General features: G+C 49.2%; 2 protein-coding genes across 5 annotated transcripts in view; both read left to right on the forward strand.

Annotated features, from left to right (window-relative positions):
• LOC144112674 (myosin light chain kinase, smooth muscle-like) overlaps positions 1-23,077 on the forward strand; it is a 329,835-nt gene that overhangs the window by 204,459 nt on the left and 102,299 nt on the right. For all 4 annotated transcript variants that reach the window (XM_077645490.1, XM_077645491.1, XM_077645488.1 and 1 more), the window contains exon 2: positions 22,783-23,024. The gene's annotated coding sequence lies outside the window, so the exon portion shown is untranslated. The remainder of the gene's footprint in view (positions 1-22,782; positions 23,025-23,077) is intronic.
• LOC144112673 (mitochondrial sodium/calcium exchanger protein-like) lies at positions 6,419-9,043 on the forward strand. Its single transcript, XM_077645487.1, has one exon. The coding sequence runs from the start codon at positions 6,773-6,775 to the stop codon at positions 8,744-8,746; it is 1,974 nt and encodes a 657-aa protein (XP_077501613.1). The 5' UTR covers positions 6,419-6,772; the 3' UTR covers positions 8,747-9,043.

Raw genomic sequence — 23,077 nt, forward strand, 5'->3', positions numbered from 1 at the left:
CTTTTCTTTTCTGAACGCTGCCATCACGCTATAAATAAAGGGTCAAGTGGCACCGCTTGGGCTCGATGGAATGCGACATACACCGGCTGATTGCACTACGTGAGAATCAGCACTTCTTTTTATTTTTATTTTCCCTACGGCTCACGCGGCAATTTCCTGCGGCAAAAAGATATCTGCCGCTGGAAGTCCTGCTGATTAGAAACTTCGATGTTGCAAAGAATAGCGTGCCTTGCCTATGTCTGACCAGAAATAAATTTATTGCTTTTCTCGAGAGCGAAACCAGAAGAAAAACAACGCCTCAATAAGGATACCTTTGCTCGCACTGGTTACCAAGGGGTATTAGAGATTTTGGTAATTCCAGCTGCTTGAGAAATTGTGGGGTCCCGGGTGTCGCAACTCGCTTGTTGCCCTTCAGTATTTGGAGAAGGCTCCACCAGACTGAACAACCGTTGCGATGCGTCGCGGAAGAGAGTCGTACAGCGCTGGTACGAGGTCGTGGTCGATTTTCAACAGCTCCCATTCGGCTTCAACTTTGCGCCACAGTTCATCGCAGCTCACGTTGTGAAGACCCATTTTTGATAAGTTCTTTTTCATTAGGCCCCACACGTTTTCAATTACATTCATGTCCGCTCCTTGTGGCGGCCAGTCAATCGTCATGATTCCGAGTTCTTCCAGGCGGCCTTTGGCAGCGCGAGACGTGTGCACGGGGGACAAGTCCTGCTGTAGGATGAAGCAGCCGTCATTGAAAGGACCGTCGAGCACATGAGGCAGGAGCACCTGTTCGACGATATTAATGTAGGAGGCGGTACAAAATCGGCCCTGTATTCTGTATAGTGGTCCAAGGCCCTCTTTGGTTACAATCCCCCAAACGTTGATGCTTTTGCGTCCACTGGCTCTCACTTGGTGAACGTATCGGGGGTCATACCTACAAGAGAGGAGAACAATAAGTCAATTTAAAATTGCGGCAATTTACACCACAAACGTATCTTAAATTAACAAAAACAAGAAAAGGCTCACAGGAATAAATTTGTGAAAATAGAAACAGGCACAAACTAACTAAATATTCGTAATAGGAAGAAACGAACCTCGTTAGGTCTGGTCTGTATACTTGGCGTTTTTGGTCCCACTGCGTGCAGAATGTGGACTCGTCGGTAAAGACGACATTGTGCCAGTCATCTGCTGTCCAGTGCAGATGGGCCTGTGCAAAATCCAGTCTTTTTGCTTTCGCTGTGTCGGAAAGAAGCGGCTTTTGGGCAGCACTTCGATTCTTCAGGCCTTCTTCCAAAAGCCGTTTTCTCACCAATTCTTCGCTGACATCGAGGCCAACCGCATCTCTAACCTGGCCAGCCGTCATGAAGGGATTAGTCTCGGCGGCGAGAACCAAGGCGGCATCCTCTTCTGCTGTCGTCTTCCGAACGCAGTTCCTTGCTGCATCACCTATGCGTCCTTCGTCTCTAAACGCGCAAATTATCCTGTTCACTGTCGCTACATTTAAATCCAAAGCCATCGCGATCTGTCTTTGGGATGTGCCGCTCAAAGACATGCGTACTGCAGCTACTCTCTTTTCCTCTGGCACCCGAGGAGGCATTGTTGATGCTGCGTGAAGCAAACACTCCAGAAAGCGGATGCAAGGCCTTATATACTGTGAAGCGCGATAGCAATGACATCTGATCGGATTATTTCACTTATCAATTCACACTTCCCTCTCCTACAGAAAAAAAGGCGGTACCACGTTGCCTTTTCTAATCCTTTGTCAGTGGCGTGCAGAAAACAGAAGGAAAGGCGATAACGGACAAAAAAGCAGGTGGGGTGGGGTCCGGTTGCCGGAACAGCCTGGCAGAGGGAAGCTGCATTGGACTGTGCATTGCGCGCACGCGCGTATTCTCGCACACTTCGCCGCTGTGCTCCGTTATACGGCGCTTATCGACTGGCCGGTCGATGCTCGCGCGTTCAGGTTAAAAAATTGGGCGATTGTACCTTCCATACGCTTTCATAACTGAACTGCCACATCGGAGGGCAAGCAAATAAATACATAAAAGAATTGGAGTAAATTTTACGTGCGTCAGAATATTTGCACGTATGCTACCGCATTTATTTTCGAGTAAAGCAACTGCCCAAATCCAAATTCAAACCTACACTGTTAGGGAACCGGTACCGGAACTCCCTATGCATGCGTGGGTTGCATGCGTTAGCGTTGACAACGTTGCAGCAGGCACGCGGCACTGCAGCAGTAGGCCGCATCGTTGTGATGTGATGGGATGTGATTGTTTATTGGTTTCTTTCCAATACAAGGAAAAAGCGAAGGGAAAGCTAAAGGCTATTGGCCTGACGAGGCTCTCCCTCCGCATGCAATTTCGACAGCATTACAAAAAACACACATTTGTTGTTCCACTTTACACATTTCTAGGTCTTGCAGGATGTAGTACACATGACTATACACAAATATAAACAACGAAGAGAATAAAATATTAACAAAGGTGCAAAGCTCAGTCATCGCGGAGAACATATGTGCATATAAAAAAGAAGAAAAAAAAGAAAGGAAAGAAAAGAAAAGAAAAGAAAGGCGACATCCTAAACACAGAGAAAAAAAAACAGTAGTGGTTTACAGACGCTACACATGATTTTAAGAGAAGTCACTGGTAACGAATTTCTCAATAACCAATGCTTTTACCGTTTTTTTCTTCATTGGTTTCTTTAGGTTAACATCATCAGGCAATTTGTTTAGAAGCACCGGAATTTGGTAATTAAAATGCTGTTTGCCATAATTCGTGCGCGTTCGAGGCTTTCTGCGCTCTTGCCTCCGAAGGGCGAGCGTATGTGTTTCTACAGGGCTACTACTTACGTGAAGTTTATGTTTTTGTACATACTGCAATAATTTGAAACAATAAACTTCATCAGCTCTTAGCAGAGAATACTTTACAAACAGTGGACCTGTTGGTAAGTCTTGTGGGTGTCCTGTATACCTTTCAAGCAACCGAAGTACGCGCTTCTGTAACTTGAGTATTCGCAGGTAATTTTTACTAGAGGTTGTACCCCAAACCAAAATACAGTAGGAAAGTCTGGAATAAAAGAGAGTATAGTAAAGAGAAATATTAAGCCACAAAGGTATAAGTGAACTTATTCTATATAGGCAGCCGAGCGATCTACTCAGCTCCAGAGCAAGGTTATCAATGTGGGTGTTCCGAGACAAGTTTTCTTGAAACCACACTCCCAGAAATTTTTGCTTCACCTCTTGTTTTAATTGAGTGCCCCGAAAGGTAATATGAATATTATTGTTCATTGGCTTATTAATTGGAGCGAATATGATATATTTGGTTTTATTAGTATTCAACTGTAACCTGTTCGCATGTAACCAGTCGGAAAGTGACTCCATATATTTATTAACAATCTCCTGAAGCTCCGTAAAAGTGCGTGCAGTGAAGAAAATATTCGTGTCATCTGCGTACATTATTAATTTAGGTGAATTATGGATGGTACAAAGATCGTTAATATAGACCAGGAATAATAACGGTCCAAGAATAGAACCTTGAGGAACACCTTATTTAATTAATATTTTTTCAGTCGTTCCTTGGTGGACGCTTACATATTGAAGCCTATTGCTTAAGTAACTTTCTATCAGTCTAAGGACAACGCCGCGTACACCGTATATTTTGAGTTTAATTAGTAGCACATCGTGACACACCGAGTCAAAAGCTTTCCGTAAATCGACAAACAATCCTAGCGTGAAAAACCTGTGCTCAAAGTTATGTATAATATCATGCTTAATACTGAGCAACCTCTGGCGATCAACCATTAATTTAACTTCCACCTGCCAGGTTGGGCGCTCTGCCTATCCAGTGTGCGGAACGCACTCAACATTGCAGACGCCAAGCCGCGTCTATATTTGACCTATACACCACAGCTTTCGCTCTCTAACCATGTTCAACCGTAGTTATTTGAAGCTTAAGACGGACTGGGCTGTCCGCTCCTGGCCATTCACTACCCATGCAGCAGCCCAACAACAACGTGCTTGCACGTACAGTATTTGCCAAAAGTAACCTGGCTGCAAGGTTGGCTTCTCAGCCGTGTAGCATAAGCGTTTATGTCACCTCTCAAGCTATAAATCAGTTTTAAGGTAACGATAAGCCTCGTCCTTAGCTCTTAAGAAGTTTTTGCCCTTTGAGGTGTCTTGAGCAGGCCCTGAAGCCGGGCTACTTTTGGCAAAAATTGTACACCCCGAAAATTTTTCTGTAAATCATATCACACGAGCGTCGACTGTTCGCTTGATAAGCGCCCGAGAGCTGCCGCATGGGAACAACGTACCGTCGACTGCTAGGTTGTTCCTAAAACGAGCAGCCCCATCACTTGCATTTTTAGTTCTATTATTCGCATACACGCTGCCGAAAGCTCAGTATCACGAAACGTATTTAGCTGCTTTCATTTTGAGATTTTTTTGCTGTATTTTTATCGCCCTGTGATCAAAAATTGCGAGTCAATACCATTCCCGTAAATGTGTGCAAACAAACAAAAAGGATTTGTCATCGCGCAATCCGCGGGAACCAAGCTGCGCCTGAGCAGTGTGCGCCCCTCGGGGCCATCTGCGCATGCGTAGCTAGCGCAAAGCGGCTCGCGCGATGCTAAGTCTCTCTAGTATCGGAACAAACAAAATGTTGATTGCGAGATGCTCTAGAAACATCGCAGCCACGCTAGGAGTGTCGCGTTTTTTGCCCTGAATGGGCCTAGCAATGAGATAAGCCAAGTCTGGGCTTCGTGCGTATGCGGCCACTCTCGCCGCGTTTGCTGAGTCACTCCGCTGATCAGTCAAAAAGTCGACGCTCGGGTGGTATTACTTAAAAATTGGAAGGGCGCACAGCACTGGTCAAATTTAGGCAGCAGGTACGGCACCAGGAGGTCTTTAGAGCTGATGATTCAGTCTTTCAAGCGTGCCCTAACTGCTCCCGTACGCTACTGAAAAACAAACGATAGAACCTCAGGGCATTACACCAAGGTTGTACACACACATGCAGAGAGAGAGCACTAATAAGGGTGAATGCGCACAACCTCCTTTAGCGATGCGTTTCCGTGACTACTACATGATTACCAACGAAAGAAGTACTCTCACTTGAAGCATCCAGTGCGCTGGTCAAGCTGTTTGCTAGCGCATGCGCAGTGCTCGGCGAGCTGGTGCATAACTGACCTTGCCAAGGACAACATTCCCGCTCTTTTTGTGCCCGCACAAAAACAGTGTGATGCCGTGTAGTACCTGTTGCTGTGACTGTTTATTCGTACAAAGACAGCATTGCTTAATTAAGCCGATGTTGGGACCAAACAAATGCTACATCGAAGTTCATCGTGCCGTTGATCGAGGCTGGTCAGCCGCATTTCGGATTGCGGGAAATTTAATGTTCCTATGTATCAACAAAAAGAGAGATGCGAAAAATTTGCCCGGACCCGACCTTAGCTGAATAGAAGAGATTCACATCACTAACAACAATGCACGTGACTCTTTAACGTTCACTCAACAGCAACGAACCCGAGGGGTCTGCTGCTGGGTCATGGCGTGCGGCTCTCTATGCACTGCGAGTGTTACAAATTACCTGAAGGTGGATTGAAACTCTGGCCCTCAAGTTGGGGCTTCCACGGGTGGTGTAAGGACCCTACACAGAAGCAAAATAATTGGGCTCTTCACTCTGACAGAGGCCTTCTCTTCCTCGTCTTGGATTACGCAGACGAGCTCGCTTTCGTGATGCCCGAAGGAAGCTGTAGCAACGTCCACAAACCCTGCCCCGTGCGGCCACAGCAAACACCGGAAGTTGGTCCGTCCACAGCTTTGTCTCCTCGCGTTCCCTGTGCAGTCGGCATGGCGGGCGGGCACTCTATGCACAGGCTTTATCGGCTGACAAAGAAAGACTGTCCTCGTAAGGCGGTTGTGCCAGCTGCACTCGAGTGCCGATGATCGCGATGACGCCATCCACAAGGCCCGTACAAACAAACAAGTGCATGCCAACCGGCCCCAGCCACCTCTGCCCAAGTGCCCCTTTGTCTTATGCGTGGTCTTATTTTATTTTTTTTGTTCTATGCGCTGCACTCTAATCGAGACAAGTAAACATTGATAATGATGGCAGTACAGCTCACTATTATAAAACAACGGTTCGTTATCGTGGGCCTCGTGGGTCTAAGCAAGTCTGTTTCAGGCGCAAATAAAAAGGAAATAAAACTGCTCGAGGATATCGCGCATCTTTGAACAGCTCCGGGGAAACGCTCCCGTAAGGTGGTCTGCACAACGCACAACGCGGCCTGTGTATCTGTTCTGAATAGAGCTGATATTACACGTGGATTGTGTCAACACACACACATACACACCTTCCTGCGGCACTAAAAAAACAAACAAGAACGCGCCGCCCGTTCACATGCTGTCCGGTGTCTGAAAAGAAGCCACAGATAGCGGCGTTTCAAGCTCGGAACGCGGACGCTCCGGGAACGAGGCTTGCGTCTGGCTTGTGGTTGGTCCGCCTCTTTTATACTCTACGCGAAGCGGATCCGATCTCGGCACCTTCGCCTATCGCAGGAGCTGGCAGCGTACGACGCGGCACACGCGTAGATTTGTGCAGCCGGCGACCGACGCGCACGCAATCTGCCCATCGTTTTCGTCCATAACTGCTCGGCCGCTCGCAGGCGTGGCTGCGGCAGATTGGCCCCTGGCGCCGCCACCTGGCGTCCAGAGCAGCTTGGCCAGTGATGCAGGCGCGCGCGCAAGTGTCACCGCCCGCCAGGAAGTTCTGCAAGCGGTGCAATGGGCACGTCCGCCCTAGCCTACGCGGCAAGCGAGTCTGACTGCAGCCTGGTGAAAACCCTCGCCAACGACAGCACCGGCCGCTGCGCCCTGGTCCGCATTCTCGATGACTGCGACGCGGGCCGCGCGCAGCTGCGTTACGTGGACTTCCTGTACTGCGGAGACAAGAGTGCGACCGACGCGGCGCAGGTGCTCCTCGTTCTGTGGCTCGCCACCCTCTTCGTGGCGCTGGGGTCGACGGCCAGCTCCTACCTGTGCCCGGCGCTCGTGCACATCTCCAAGTCCCTGCAGCTGTCTCAGGGAGTGGCGGGCGTCACGTTCCTGGCGTTCGGCAATGGCGCTCCGGACACCATCGCCACGATCGCCAGCATCCGACGTGACCGCACCGCGCTGGCTATTGGCGAGCTGTTCGGCGGAGGCACTTATGTTGCGACCATCGTCGTCGGACTGATTTTCATCAGCAGCAACTTCGAACTGATCCAGTCGTCTTTGCTGCGGGACATTATTTTCTACCTGGCGGCTTCCTTCTGGGTTTTCACGCTCTACCTGAAAGGATGTATACAATTGGCCGATTCTGTGGGCTTCATCGTGCTCTATTTAGTCTATATTACGGTCGCAGTATGGGGCCAGAAATTCCTTGAAAATGTCAGCAAGCTCTGCCACAGGAGAGCAGTGAGTCGCCGCGTCTCCGGGCGCAGCCAGAGCACCTGTACCGCCGACAAAAACATCAGTACCAGCCCCTCCAGCCCCTGCAGCAGCTCCAGCAGCAGCAGCAGCAGCAGCAGGAGGAGCAGCATCAGGAGCAGCAGCAAAGGGGAAGAGAGCCCTGATCTCGCTTCGCTTGCCGAGGCGGACGACGTGGTCAAAACCCCACCGCCATTTCTGTCCAGACCGCGGTTGCGTCGGTCGTCCTCGGGCATCAGCCTTCACCACCACCATGAGAATGCCATCTACTACTTCACCGCCTCTGTCGAAGAGCTCCGCGCCGAACCGGCGTCGCCTGAGGAGCGCCGTCCGTCGGGCGCTAGCCAGGCTTCATTCAACTTCGTGCGGACCAGTTCCTCCGTGTTTCCCGGCGAGGCGACGCCCCTGCTCAGCCAGTCGCTGGGCGAGAAGGTTCCGCCAGCATACGGCGAGTGGACAGAGTTCCTGCTGCACATTTCGCCTGTCGAACCCGAGGAGTGGAAAGGCAAGCGCCTGTGGGCCAAAATCTACGAAGTGCTCACTCTGCCCATCTCGCTGGTGCTCGTGCTGACCATTCCGGTGGTGGACCACGAGAACCGCCGCGCCAACTGGTCACGGCCGCTTAACGCTTTGCACTGCGTCACTGGCCCGATCGTGGCCCTCGGCGTATTCGGAGTTCTGACCGTTCGCGCCGGCGACCTGGTTCCAGTCTGGTGCCTCGTCATCGTTATGGGCCTGGGGCTGGCCCTACTGGTCTGGTTCACGTCGTCGGCGCAGGAGGCCCCCCGCTACCATCTCGTCTTCGCGTACGCCGGCTTCGCCATGTCCATCATCTGGATCTACGGCATCGCAACTGAGATTGTGGCGCTTCTGAAGGCCTTCGGCAGCCTGTACGGCGTCAGCGATGTGCTGCTCGGCATGACCGTGCTCGCCTGGGGCAACAACATCGGAGACCTGGTCACCAACCTGTCCCTGGCACGCCAGGGCTTCCCGCAAATGGCCATGGCGGCCTGCTTCGCTGGGCCCGTGCTTGCGCTGCTGCTGGGCATCGGTATCGCCTTCAGCATGAACCTTGCGTCTCGAGCCGTGTCCTGCGTTGAGCTCCACTACAGCGAACTGCTTCCGCTCATCTACGGCGCCCTTGTGGTCGTCTTATTCGTTCTGCTGCTGTCTGCGCTGGTGACGTGGTTTCGCTCGTCTCGAGTCGTAGGCGTATTTCTCATACTGTTGTACGCCTCCTTTCTGCTTACCACGGGGCTAGTCGAGTTCAAGTTAATCAGGAAGGGATAGCAAAGGGATTCAGTGCTGTTGGTCTCTTTTTTTGTGTGTGTGTGTTTGCATCACCACTTGTGCCGGAGGCTGGGGCATTCGCAGTGTGAACGATGTGTTGGCTCCACGCCGTAAGCTTGCGCTCGGCTCTGCGAATGTTGCAAATTTTAGCATCACTCGTGAATCTACGCTTTCTCAGCCAACGGCGGCACGACACTTGCTGCTCTCAACTGTTTTAGTTAAGATAGCCGTTAATTTTATGTTTTAGAGTCGTTGCTTGTGTTGTGCTTGCATGGCTCCCGCCTTTCATGTTTAGCACAGACATTCAAGCGGCTGAGGTTAAGGCGGACTCTTTTTTTTTTAACTCGCGCTTCACGTGCAGCTAAGGTTCGCCTACGTGGAATGTCGTCGCGTGCCAATTTTACGCTATTTTTGCGTCGGTTTACTAAACGACTTCCTCCTCTGATGGGCTGTCCACGCAGACTCCTTTCTTTTGTCCTCCTTGATCAGCCTGTACCAATGTCGGTCAACAATGGGATCAGCGTTCGTAGCTTCCTGACGTCAAATTTAGGTTTGTTAACGCTTAATATAGCTGACCGTGAGTGTTTGACCTTCAGGCCAGCAGGCCTTGGTTTTCCTTCCTGTAGGAATGCGGTGTCATCATGTAAAATAAATTTTGTACCTTCGTCAGGTCGTGTGAGTGGCTTTGCGCTCCTACTTAATGGCGTCCACTAAAACGCCGTTTAACAACGCAAGTGCGCGCGCCACACAGCAGCCAGGCTCTCCGTGCGCAGTGACGTGTTGCAGCGTCGGGAAGTATACTTTTTAGTACGGGAAAGTTGCGCTTGACAATTTGTTAATGCGCCTTCTTGGTTATTTCGCTGCTGGAGACGAAACTTCGGGCCAATCAGCAGTGCACTGTACTGACTGGCCCAGAACGCAAATGATAGGTGATGCGAAAAAAAAAATCTGGTGCGTAGATGCTGCGAATCCGGAAAGCACTGACAGAGCAAAGTGTGGCGCGTGGTGCTAGCGCCTTTCCCCTTTGTAGCGCTTCATATACGGCGCACAGCCGAGCTGCTGTCGATAAAACCGCGTCTGTCGACAGTGTCTCGGATGCAGTAACAACGCCCGACGAAAAATATGGGCTGAGCGCATAGGGCCCTTCGTGGTCGCCGTGTCACGCCTCTTTCGGCATACAGACTGATTTTCTTTTGCCATCTCATCAGTGTGTGTGTAAAAGCATAGTGGAGACGCAGATCTCGCAAGCAGCACAAACTTGTTCCGTGTTTGCGGTACTTGGCAGGCTAAGAGCCCTAAAAGACGTACTCTGTGTGACGAAGAGCCTTTTGAATATATTTGAATTTTATAAACCTGCACGCGCGCTTTACGAGCCGTCTGTATTCTTAATTTTCTTCCAAGATCTCCATCGGGAAGCGGCCGTTCGTTCGGTATTGAACGCGTATGCTCTGCGACCCGTCTGCTCATTTCGGGTGCACAGTTGTTGTGCAAGGTTCATTCGTTGTTCCTACCGCACGTGTGATGCTGATATCTCTTGGCCAAATCCGGCTCCGTGTAATGTTACAAGGCGAAGGAAGAGGGAGGAAATTTGTGCGGCCACACTGTCTCAGCATACAGCCTTGCGGTGCGCCCTGGTGATAGCACCCTCTGAGGCCATACCGGCGTTGAAGTTGTGAAGAAAGACAGCGTTGGCCGGTGCTGTCGCCGCTTTTGTCACGCATGCTCAAGTGGCAGCTGTCTTGCTCCACAAATTGCTTTCTTGTTTGACCCTTGCAATGCAAAATTCAACGCGTGACATTTCGACGCATGACTGCTTCCCAAAATTACGGGGGCACTTTGCTGACCTAAAGTGCGGTGAGGCGAAAGCCTTTAGCGCAGTGTTGCTGCTTGTGTCGCTGATGTGTGGTTAAGATATTAAGTGCACAATTGTTTGCGAATCTTAAATGCTAGAGACACTGGAGAGCGTTTGGGAAGTGTCCGTCTGATTCGACGCGTTTCCGCAAACACTCTCCAGCGTCCTAGACAAGGAGAACTACATATCTGTTGGCGGGGATTAGCGTAGTCGTTAGCAAGCTCGGCTGCAGAACGGAAGGATGGGAGTTCGAATCCCACCGTGCACAAGGTTTTTTTTTTCTTACCGAGTTGCTGGCTGTAACGTCGGACGGACGGACGGGAGAGTGAGCCATTACAAGCTTTCGCCTGGAAAACATCGGCTCCGCTCCACTGCTTCGTTAACCATGGCGCCGTCGTATATCGTGCAGTACATGGCATGCTTTATCCGGAGGCTTTGCAGCAGGACTGGCAAAGCGCGGTGGACGTCAGGTAATTCTATAGGGGGGAGCCTGTCTGCGTCGCTTGCATCCGGTTTTGCGTCGGCCAAATGAGTATCCAGGGGACATTTTTAGCTCGAGCAGAAAACGATCAGTGCGAGGCAGCCGCAAGAAAAGCACGGTCCTTCACGCAGGCACGTTTTCTAGCTCGGTTTCTCTCAATTCATGCTCGATGGATAATAGGGCTTTCGGCATAGGCGTTATAGTCGTAGCGTGCGATACAGAACCTCTTATTGCTTGCATTAGCAGCAGGTGCAGGGTACGCCGAGTCTACATCACTGGCAGCCGCAGCTGCAAATACGCATGGCGCATGTTAAAATATAAACACTTCGCCACTTCTGCCGCCCTCTAAAGGGGCGCGATGCAAAACTCTTGCGTACTGTACAACGTTGTAGCACATTACGTACTACTCCCAGGCGGCCCGAACTAAATTCCAGGTCTTCCGCTATAGCGTCTCTCACGCCGCAGTGCGGCTGGCTTTGAGGTCTGCATATAAATCATCTTGTACAGTGCTTCATTTAAGAACTATCATAAACTGCGCATGTCACTTGTTAGAAGAAATAAACATTGAAATACTCCGTCGAATGGTAAGTCGGCGCAGCACTTTTTTTTTCTTTCAGCACTAATGGTGAAAAGAAGGTTGTTGCGGTTGGGAAGTTGGGAACCACGCGAGCAGAATTCGCGTTTCCCGAAAGTGATCCTTGAACGGCGATTTGTTCTATGTGGTTCCAGGCAAGCGTGACACATTCAAGAGAGTAGCACGTCAGCAGCGCCTGTTCTGCCTAATGAAACGACCTAGTGCTGATTAACGGACAGCGAAATCTCATTTCATGCACACGTGTTCTCACCCAGAGTTCTCCAAACCGTAAACACGAAAGGAGTGCAATGGGAGCCAGCTGCCCTCTCCCTCCAAGGGGCAGCATGTGCCGCCCAAACCCTGCGATAGATTTCCATCACTGAAAATATGAAATACTTACGGTTGGCAGCAGGAAAAAACTCCCTTTTCAGAACATGCAAAGCTCTAGCAGTTCACCATCAGCCTGACTACGCCCATCGATGGAGAAACGCTTCTCCCATATCTCTCCATTAACCCTGTCCTCGCGAGTGCAGTGTCCATTTCTGTACCACTTTATACTAGCTTGCTATCATCATCATCATCATCATCATCATCATCATCATCATCATCATCCCTACTACACCCACTGCAGGGCAAAGGCCTCTCCCATGTCTCTCCAATTAACCCTGTCCTTTGCCAGCTGCATCCACCCTTTGCCTGCAAACTTCTTAATCTCATCCGCCCACCTAACCTTCTGCCGCCCCCTGCTACGCTTGCCTTCTCTTGGAATCCACTCTGTTACCCTTAAGGACCAGCGGTTATCTTGCCTTCGCATTACATGCCCTGCCCAAGCCCATTTCTTTCTCTTGACTTCGACTAGGATGTCATTAACCTGCGTTTGTTCCCTGGCCCACTCTGGCCTCTTCGCTATACACCTACTATTTTCCTTTGCATAGCTCGCTGCGTTCTCCTCAATTTATGTGAACCGTCTTCGTTAGCCTCCACGTTTCTGCATCATAGGTGAGTGCCGGTAAGATACACCTTTATTATTGGATTATTGGTAAACTGTCATTCATGGTCTGTGCAAACCTGCAAAATGCGCTCCACCTTATTCGTCCTATTTCACTCTCGTGATCCAGATCTGCGGTCACTACCTGCCCTGAGCAGACGTATTCCCTTACCACTTCCAGCAGTTCGCTACCAATTATGAACTACTGTTTCCTTTCGAGACTGTTGAGAATTACTTTGGCTTTCTGCATATTAGTTTTTAGACCGACCATTCTATTCTGCCTGGCTAACTAATGGATCATGATTTTCAGTTCATCTCCTGAGTGACTCAGCAAGGAAATGTCATCAGCGAATCGCAGACTATATAGGTATTCTTCATTAACTCTTATCCCCACCTGTTCCCAGTTCAGGCCTCGGAATATCTCCTGTAAACAGGCGGTAAACAGCACTGGCGAAATCGTGTCTCTCTGCGTGACACCCTTCCTTATTGGAATTTTATCGCTGATTTTATGGAGGACTATGGTAACTGCTCAGCCGTTATAGATAATTTACAGTATTTTTACATGCGGTTCTTCTACAGCCTGATTCCGTAATGACTGCTGAGGTTTGGACTGGGTAAAATGCTGTCTCGTAATATAGGAAGGCTACATATAGGGGTTGGTTATATTCTGGCCATTTCTCTATCACTTGATTGATAGTGTGAAAATGGCCTTTATATTAATTTCATTTAGCGCAAAACACACACCAGACAAAAGAAAGGAGCACATAGGATGAAACACGGGCGCTAATCACAACGAATTTATTCAAGGAAAGATCAAAGCACATACACGTTCGCTGACCTGCGCAAACGCCACTTTACAAGGGATCATGGAAATGAGCACACAGGAAGTTAACAGAGTGGTTCCAAAGAATATTTCTCTCTCTCCATCGTAGAGAGGAAGAGAAGTATCACTGACACAATCTTGTCCCGTTTTTCTCATGAAATATATGCCTCCAATGTTTCGACACTGGCTTTCTGCCCACTTCTACCTAGGACTCTTACGCAACCGAAACGCGTGTACAATAGGTGAAAGCAATGCAGTGGTCCACAAGATGAGTGCGTTCATTATTAGCAAGATCTTTGACGTGCTCCCTGAGTCGGTCATTCACACATCGTCCCGTCTGGCCGATGTTCGATCTACCGCAGGCCAGGGAGATCTCGTACACGACCTTGGTGACACAGTCGACAAAACGTTTTTCATGCTGCTGCTTACAGCCTTGCTTCCTATTCTCGCAGGTGATGCGACCGCTCAGCTGAGCAAGCTTATTAAGGGGCTGAAAACACGATCGCAACGCTAAACCGATTATCCACCTCCTTCAAGTTGTGGGAGACCTTGTGCATGTATAGAACCACTTCCGGTCTTTTTTTTTTCATCCTTGGTATTCGCAGCATTCACGCGAACGCCGGCTTTCATTGTCCTCAAAAGCGTTAGAGCCACAGCCTCTACGACCGCTCCAGGGAAGCCAGCTGAAAACAGCCTCTCCAATTCATGACCAAAACTTGCTTGCATTTCATGGACTCATGACCTGCGAAGCGCGAATTCCAAGCAGAGTGTTGCTATGCCTCTCGTTACCATTTTCGAACGGGCCGAGTCGTAAGGCAAGAGCTATATATTTTTTTTCTTTGCACGAGGTCAATGCGCCCAGCACACGTGCCTTTTGTCAAATTGTATACGTAAATCTAAAAACTGAACATTGCCTTCCTCAGGAAGCTCGTGGTAAAAGTCCGCCCTTTGCCGAGTTGTTTAAGAGCTTCTAGTACACTGTTTAGTGTACCCTCATTCGAAAACGAGAAGTAGTTACTCAAAACAATTAGGAATTCGTTCATATAGCGAAACACTTTCAGGACTTTGTCACTGTTAATATGGTTAACGCTATTGTGTAAAGAGCGATCTATGCGAGATTGAAAGATATTACAGAGCACCGGGGCGATACATGACCCAATACAGGCGCCTTCCTTTTGTACATAAAATTTATTTTTTAAGTTTGATGAAAGTTCTGCCAGGGTAAAATTCTAAAAGGGCTATAAAATTCTCTACCATCACGCCAGTTGCGTTCTCGAAAGCAATGGCACCGTTAAAAAAAAACGCTCGCGAAACATTGGAGGCTTGCAATATTTAATCAGAGAAGCGGTACAAGATTGTTTGATACCTCCCTTGCTCTCTACAATAGAGAGCTAAATTTTCTTTCGCACGTCATCTGTTAACTTTCTGTGTCCTCATTTCCAAGATTCCTTGTAAGGTAGCGTCTGCGCAGGTCAGCGAGCATGCATATGCTTTCATCTTTCACTGAATAAATCAGTTTTGAGTAGCTCCCGTGTTTCGTCTTGTGTATTCCTTTCTTTGGTCTAGTGTGTGTTTTGCGCTGAACGAGATTATTATAATGGCTGAAAACTGACTATTCCATCAGTTAACTCTTCTGAACATGGTCTATTGTCGAGTAACGTTTATGAAAGTCTGCCTGATCATTCATCTGATCTCGGAGTTATCTATAGCTTTGCACCATCAGCTAGCGCTCCCAACGTGTAATGTGTAGTGTGTGTGTGTGTGACCAGGGCTAGGATACTTGTGGAGACACTTTGTTTCAGGATGTTGTAAAGGGCGGTCCTACGGAATGGCCGCTCCAGACTTGTGATATTCAAATTGCATTCGCTCATATGAAAACATAACATGGTAGAAGTGTAGCCAGATCATGTTCCGCAACGTCCTCAGCCAACAAGTATAGCCAACGTGTTAATTCAGAATCCAGAGCACTTCGAGCCGGGTGATAATCCGCAGATCACATGGAAATAATGGCGGAAAGCATGCACCATATATGATCTAGCTTGCGAGTATAATACCAAGCACTTTGTCGTGTGAAGGCCCTTCAAGCAACGACGAGATCAATCAACACAGATTTGCAAGCTCAGTTCCAGCAGGTAGTGAATAAATTTCCAAGCATTTTTGCAGGAATTGGAAAACTTCCTGGACTTTATAGCATTCCGCTACGTGAAGAAACAGTACCGACAGTTTGTGCTCCTCGCAGAGTGCTAAGTACACTCGAAGACAAAGTGAAAGCGGAGTTGAAGCGCATGGAGGAAAACGGTGTAATCATACCAGTATGTGAACGCAGTGAATTGGTTCATCATATTGTGATAATAATAAAAAAAGACGGAACTGTACGTTAGCGCCTCGATCCACGCAGTCTCAATGCAGCACTGAAAATGCGACACTACCGTATACCAGTTCCCGAGGAGTTCGTCGCAAGCCCGAATGACTCAACACTATTCTCCGTTCTTGACGACAAGAGCGCTTTCTAGTAACTGGCGTACAGCACGCTGGGACCGCTACCAGTTCCTTGGAGTACCATTTGGGCTCGCCACAGCCCCTGATCTGTGCCAACAGGTGAATGACTAGGTATTCGAAGGCCAGGTCATTCGAAGCCGTACTTTGGCGACATACTGGTTGCGTCAAGGACTCCCGGAGAACACGGAGCCCATCTCAGAACTGTTCAGACTATTGCTAGAAAAAAATAATCGGAAACTCAACAAAGTAAAAATGAAAAATTAGGACTTCCAGCTATTACATATCTGCGACACCAGCTATCTTCAGAGCGGTTAGCTCCAGACCCTGAAAAAGTAAAATTCATAGAAGCCAAGTCTGTTCCATCTAACAAGTCAAAACTGTTAAGATTCTTAGGAATGATGAGCTATCTGACGAAGTTCATCCCAATTTTTCGGCAACCCTGAGCCCTCTGTATGAGCTTCTCAAAGAAGATGGAGCGTGGCACTGGACAAGCCAGCACACGGGAATTTCAACCTCATCAAAGAGAAGCGCACAGCTGCAACTGTTTTGCGTTACCTTGGCCAGTCTTAGCCGACAACAATTTTAACAGATGCCAGCTCGAACGGCATGAGATCAGTTTTGTTGCAGGAAAGCAGACAAATAGCATATGCTTCTGCAGCCCTCACGCCTGCCCAACAGCGTTTTGCACAAATAGAGAAGTAACTCTTAGCTACGGTGTTTTCATGCGAGCGGTTCCACTATTGCGCTTTGGCCGCTCTGTAACAATGGAAACGGACCACCAACCTCTAGTTGGACTGCAGACGAAGGACCTAACAAAAGTGTCACCGCGACTGCAAAGGCTTTTGCTCCGGCTACAGTGCCACAGCACTGATCTTGTGCATATACCACGAAAAGACTCCGCTGAGTAGCTGATGTGCTTCCACGAGCACCTGACAACGCTCCGTCCGACGACCCGAGGGCAGACTCGGCCACTTGACACCGCCGCCGCCACCGCCAGTCCTCGCCGCATCGTTGCGTCTTGGTGGCTCATCCGCCTTCACCTCGGTCTGCTAGGAATTCTTCCCAGGCCCGAGTTCGCCGATCTTCACAAGGCTGGAAAGGATCTTTTTGTGGTCCTAATGGACGCTAGAAGCACACAAACGGATGTAATCAAGTCGCCAGCTTAACTCCTAATGGGCAGGAAAATTCGTACAAAAGCACCAATGCATCCCACCCAGCTCGACCGCAGTATAACTGTGCTGAAGCACGAAGCCGCCTTTGTGTTCAGCAAGAGCGTCAGCATCGGTACGGCGACAGAAGAACAAAGCCGCTGTCCGTGTTGAAGGAAAAACAGAAGGTGTGGTTTAGAAGCCAAGGTACGTGGTTGCTCGGAAGCGTACACAAAGCTGGACCACAGCACCGATCATAGCTGGTCGTCACACCGGAAGGTGACATTTGTCGTCGGAACCGTTACCACACTAGACCTTCATTTGGTGCCGCACCAGTGCGAGTGGCTTCACCAGAGACCTATGACATAACTCGAACCTCTGAACACTCACGGTGCCAGCCAGCATCACTTCAGCCCCCAACTGCTCAGCTGGCTTCACCAACAGCAGCATGATCCCCATCCGCACAAGGAGTTTCTTCGAGTGTGTACCATTGCGGGTTGTTAGGCGGGTAGTTTAGCCCACAAGATTTTGTGAATGATGAATCCTGAAAAGACCGAAAACTATCTTGTGTTGTGAACTGTTTTCTTTAAAAAGGAATAGGGGCGTGTTATGTATAGCTTTGCACCAGCAGCTGGCGCCACCTAGGCGCGCATTTGTAATCTGTTTTCTTTAAAAAGGAATAGGGGCGTGTTAAGTATAGCTTTGCACCAGCAGCTGGCGCCACCTACGCGCGCGTTTGTGTGTGTGTGTGTGTGTGTGTGTGTGTGTGTGTGTGTGTGTGTGTGTGTGTGTGTGTGTGTGTGTGTGTGTGTGTGTGTGTGTGTGTGTGTGTGTGTGTGTGTGTGTGTGTGTGTGTGTGTGTGTGTGTGTGTGTGTGTGTGTGTGTGTGTGTGTGTGTGTGTGTGTGTGTGTCCAGAGAGACCAGGGCTGGGACACTTGTGGGGATAATTTTGTTCCAGGATGTTGTAGAGCGCGGTCGTACGCAATGGCCGTTTCTGGCTTAACGTGCATTAAACCATATCAAAACGTAACAGAAGTTATGAAAATTTTAATCTAGGTTTCAATATTCTCAATTTGCGAACCTCGAGACCTCCGGCGCCGCGTTTAAAAGCCTCCTGCAATGGCTAACTGCATCAGGTCAATACCATTTGCAGCGGAAATATAAGTCCTTTGCCAACAGTAAGCGTTCCGTATATTTAGTGATCGAAATCTACTTCGGAGCTTGGACAGCGTACCCTGCCCCTAAAAGGGAGTGCGCTCTATAGAGGCCAGCTTACTCCCCTTTTACTCAAGTGCAGGCTTATTCGTGTTTCGAGTCCATGACAGTTATGGTGTCGTTGCTGCGTCGACTAATGCATGCACGGACTCGAATTTCGTGACTCCATACGCGCGTCACATACGCTGTAGACAAAAGATTTTTGATTCTGCTGTAGGAACATGCCCCCTCACAGCAGGCTTCGTTATCATTTCGGTAGGCGCATTTTATTTCAGAAGAAGGCTGCAGGTGCGAACAAAAGACAGCACGTATGAGGCGCAGCGACCCAACGCTTTTGTTTAGCGCTGACCACCCTCAGAATTAAAATTCCAACAGACTACTCTGTTCACCCGTATCAGACTGGCATTGTTTTCAAGTCTGGGTCAAGTAGCGCGTGGTGCCCCGCCGCTGCGGCGTTGATCTCACGTATCAGGACGTCCTCCGCGGTCATCCTGGCTGATAACTTATCTTCAATGGCCATTGTTGCTTTTCGTTTCTTTGTGCCTGTAATCTTACGTATCAAATGCATGCAAGCGCGGAGGGGTACGGAAAAAGTGCGAGCTGATTCCAAGCTAAACAAGGAGGGGGGACATGTGTATAGTCCTGGAGTGTGTCTCGTCCCTTGCGCGCCCCGCTAATGCGTTGGTTGAGGTTGTTGTTAGCTACTGGCGCGGTCGATCGGGGACGTTACAGCAAGCGATGACTGCCGGCGAGGTTTGAGTTTAAGCAACCGGTGAACCCTAAACGGTGGAAAACGTGCTGTGATGTGGTGCGTCGTGGGTGTTTCCTATGCTGGGTATTATTCAGCAAGCTTGGCGGTTTTGATCTTCCGCACTCGCCAGCAGTCATGGTGCGCTAGCGATGCGAGCTCGCTGGATTCAACTTCCTGGCGGGCTACTTTGGACGGCCAGAGTGCAAGCTGCGTGCCCGGCAGCATCATTAAAGAGGAGAAAAAAACTATTCTTCTGTCACAATGAGAGAAAAGCATTAGCGTAGCAACCACAAATTACAAGGGGCAGAATAGCAGCTTTAAGAAAAAAAAAGGTAATGTCAGACGAGCGAGGAGAAAGTAGAGGCAGAGGGGTCACCCACGAGTTCGCTACAGTACAGCACGGGAAGGGCATGAAGCAAAGAATAAGGCAAAATTACTTTGCTCTCTTCGGGCCGAGGTGATTCCGTTTACGGCGTTAGGCAACGTGTGCATCATAACGATTGCGTTTAGAATGTAGAGCTACAGCAAAATTGCATCTGGCGCTCAAGTAAGAATGCAGAGTGCGGACTTAATTTGAACTAATACCGCCTACAGCAATGACTAATAAAGTATTCATGTGACAAACGAGATAACAGAACATCAGTGATGTGCACAATGAGAGAAGCTGTTGATGGCGCACAGCTGCAGCAATTCATAGCGCCCTGCTACACTGCCATAACCAGCACCTTCCTCGTCATAGCCTGATGTTGTCTCGCAGCTGATTTTTTTTAGTTGTAAATGAATTTCAAGGCAGAAAAATCGGCCTCAGAGATGTGTGACACCTCCTCGTTGTATGCACCGCACTACCAGCCTCCAGACAGCTTACGCGACGACTCTAGCTGGCGTTGTTAACATGCGATTACTGCGCCAATGTTTAGATGACGAAATCCATTCATTATTCAAAAACATTGATTTCGTTGCTAAAAAGTAATTATCAGCGGGTTTAGAAACAATCCCTTCATAAAGGATTTTCGTTCGACCAAAACTATACGTCAAGGACGAACCTATGAGTCCAGAAAAACGAAAACTGTACTCTCATTATCACTGTACACCGTCTGCTGTAAGAAGCCATGCTTGAGCTCAAAATCGTGAATTTATACAGAATCCATGATTAGCTCATAACTCACTCTGCCCATTGGCCTGAAGATAGATTACTGCACAACCTTGGTTATGCGTCCAACGCAACGCACGCACCAGTGCCCTTGTCTTCCCTCCATTACTCCTGTCTGTATCGGACCCTGTCATTATAAACGCTCTGCATGGGCGCGTATCAAACTCTTCTGCCTCCAGCACAGTAATTTTTATATTAAGTTATCTCACCAGGCCTCCAAATGCGCATTCACCAATCTTAAAGTGGGGCTGCGGAGTGAGGACTTTCGGAATGATATAAGTGGAGATTCAGCTGTTATTTTTAGATTGCGAAAACTTCGTCTACCTTAGGGCGAAACGCAACAAGCCCGCCGCATTGAGTTGAAGCGCTCGTAAACACAAGTGAGTTCTATCAGTCCAGCAGTTTCCCGCTAACGTCTACCACGCAATGCTGATAGTGAACGTATAGTGTAGGGTAGCAAACTCGTTACTATGTTCCAGTGCAGAACATCTGGCTAGATATTCTTCATTCCGTTCGACCTGCCTGCCCTTCAGTTCAATAAACTTATTCATTCGATGCTATGTGCCCGTGCATTTGCCTTACTTTCCGTTGTCTTACTTTTCCCTACTCGCTTTGAAAAGGGAACTCTAACCACTTAAAAAGCGCCAGGCCTTACCTGCGACCCAAAAGTATGGTGGCGTGAACATGACGACCAAGTTTTTTAATTCAGTATTCCCACCGCGGGCGAGCTCGTGCATCCTTTTATGCACCTAATCTGGTCACAAAAATTAATGCGCTGCACCTCTTGGTGGTTCGCGTTGTTCTTCTTATGCTCAGGCTACAAGTCTGCTCGTGCCAGCCTGAAGCAGATGTGGAAGCCCGCAGTGTGGTTGCGCAGCATCCCAAGCCAAGCAGCCGCGAAATGGCAGCGTCTGCCGAAATGGGATGCCTTCTTGTCCGGAAGCGGTGCTTGCCAAAATGAACTAAAGTTGAAGCACATCTGCATTAAATAGAGTGGCATTCCGGCGGATGATGTTGCAAAAGTGCGTTCGTGTGAAAAGTTCTTCCAAGTGACGTGTTTCGCGATAAAATTCTGCGGATGAGCCGGACACCCCTGACCACGCTGCATTCTCACTGGCGCAGGGCGCCGCTTTTTAGTGACACGTGTCTCGCACTGTTGCTTGGGCAAGGAACCACCTGTTTCCCAGCTGAGGAGCTCTCGTCGCGGATATTAACGCCCTCACGCGCCGCCAGCGAACACTGGTGACGTGTAGCGAGGACACGGTGCTGGGAAACAAAACCACATGAACAGAGCCAGCGCAGCGCTACGCAGAGGCGCTTCCGCATAAAGCTAGCTGAGCAGTCTATATTCGTGTAGCAGTTGGAGCCCCGTAACTTTTTCCGGCAAGCGGACACGGCGCTGTACACTTCAACCAAGGTCAGCACGTGGGCCTGTTTGTCGCCACTAGGTGGTCGCCCTTTTCCACGTGCATGCACCACGCATGCGCCTCATAAGAGCATTACCGTGTATTTCCTTTTTTTTCGCTCATCAGTCTTATTACTGAGCATGAATCATTTCCATAACATGAAAGATATAAGAGGGAGCTCTGTTACCTACATTCATTTTTCTCGTATGACTGAACAAAAAGCACTCAAACCTCGAAACATCTGGTGGCAAGAACACCAGTCAGAAGCGTACCGACAACTCAAGCTTTTCCATGTGTTTCATGAAGGGCTTCATAAGGGGACTCAAGAGCCAAAGGAGTTTAGTGTGTATGCAGCTATCTTTGTATCTCGCTCAAGATTTCGCGGCAATGTCGAGGCGCGACATTGAAGAAGATCAAGTGGTCAAGGAAAATTAGACCTTCCGAATGCCACTGCGAAAATAAATACTCCATAATTTTGTTTGTGGGTCAGCATAACAAAAGGGAGTGTTAAACAGGCACAACGAACAAAATGAATTGAGATTAACATGAAGCAAGCATGTGCTACTCCTGGAGGGTACATGGTACCTTCAGAGCTGAAGTGACTGCACTAAGAAAAAAATGACGGTTGATTTGTCTAGTTGGACCAAATTAGAATTAGGTGCGGTAGCAGTTCGGTTTTCACTTCGGTTCCGGTGTTCAGATCCAGTGTTCACGGATATGGCAGTTGTTCGGATAGGGATAATTGGTTAGTGTCCACATATGCGGAATTGGCCATCCCCTACTTTCATAGATACCCGGGAGTCTTCCTAGCACTCCTGGCACAGTGGTGCAGCGGCCAAGCGATGCGCCACTGCTCTTCAATGGCAGGTGCTGCCATCGGTGGGGTTTAGCTTTGACCCAGGTCACTTTTCGCGAGCAGCCTCTCCCGATTAATTGAGCTGCCGCCTGACACGGTGAGCAGGCTGATCATGCATGCAGGGAGTGGCCACTAAGGGCTAGCGCATTGGAAGTATATCAGCGGTTGTCATGAGCAGCAATGGTTTGCAACCGTTCTACCTAAAATGTGCTGGGACATGAGCATCTAGGCCTCCTTCTCTTTTCCTCGATGGATAACCACGCGGCTAATGACATTTCCTTGTCTCTTGCAGGCATCCGCGCAAGGCATGTTGGGTAGAGGAGACTCTCTCGGGCAGTGCCGCCAGAGCTAAGCCGGCATTTGTGCCCCGACCCAAAGAAGTCAGGACGCCACCACCGCGCCGCGGATCGCAGCGCCCACTGTGCTGGCGAACGCGCAGCACTGTCCGCCGTCTGCGCCGGCTGCCTCCGGCGGTGACCAGGCGGCCGGGCGGAACGGCTGCTGCCTCACTCCTCATCAGCACCAGTGCACCCGGTGAGAGCGCCGCCTCCGAAAAGCTTCCTTGTACACCGCTGTCTAACGGGACA

This window comes from Amblyomma americanum, chromosome 1 (genome assembly GCF_052857255.1).
Source record: "Amblyomma americanum isolate KBUSLIRL-KWMA chromosome 1, ASM5285725v1, whole genome shotgun sequence".
Lineage (NCBI taxonomy): Eukaryota > Metazoa > Arthropoda > Arachnida > Ixodida > Ixodidae > Amblyomma > Amblyomma americanum.

What these genes read in the sequence shown, in the direction of transcription:
- LOC144112673 (XM_077645487.1), top strand. Translation starts at nt 6,773, where the DNA reads ATGGGCACGTCCGCCCTAGCCTACGCGGCAAGCGAGTCTGACTGCAGC.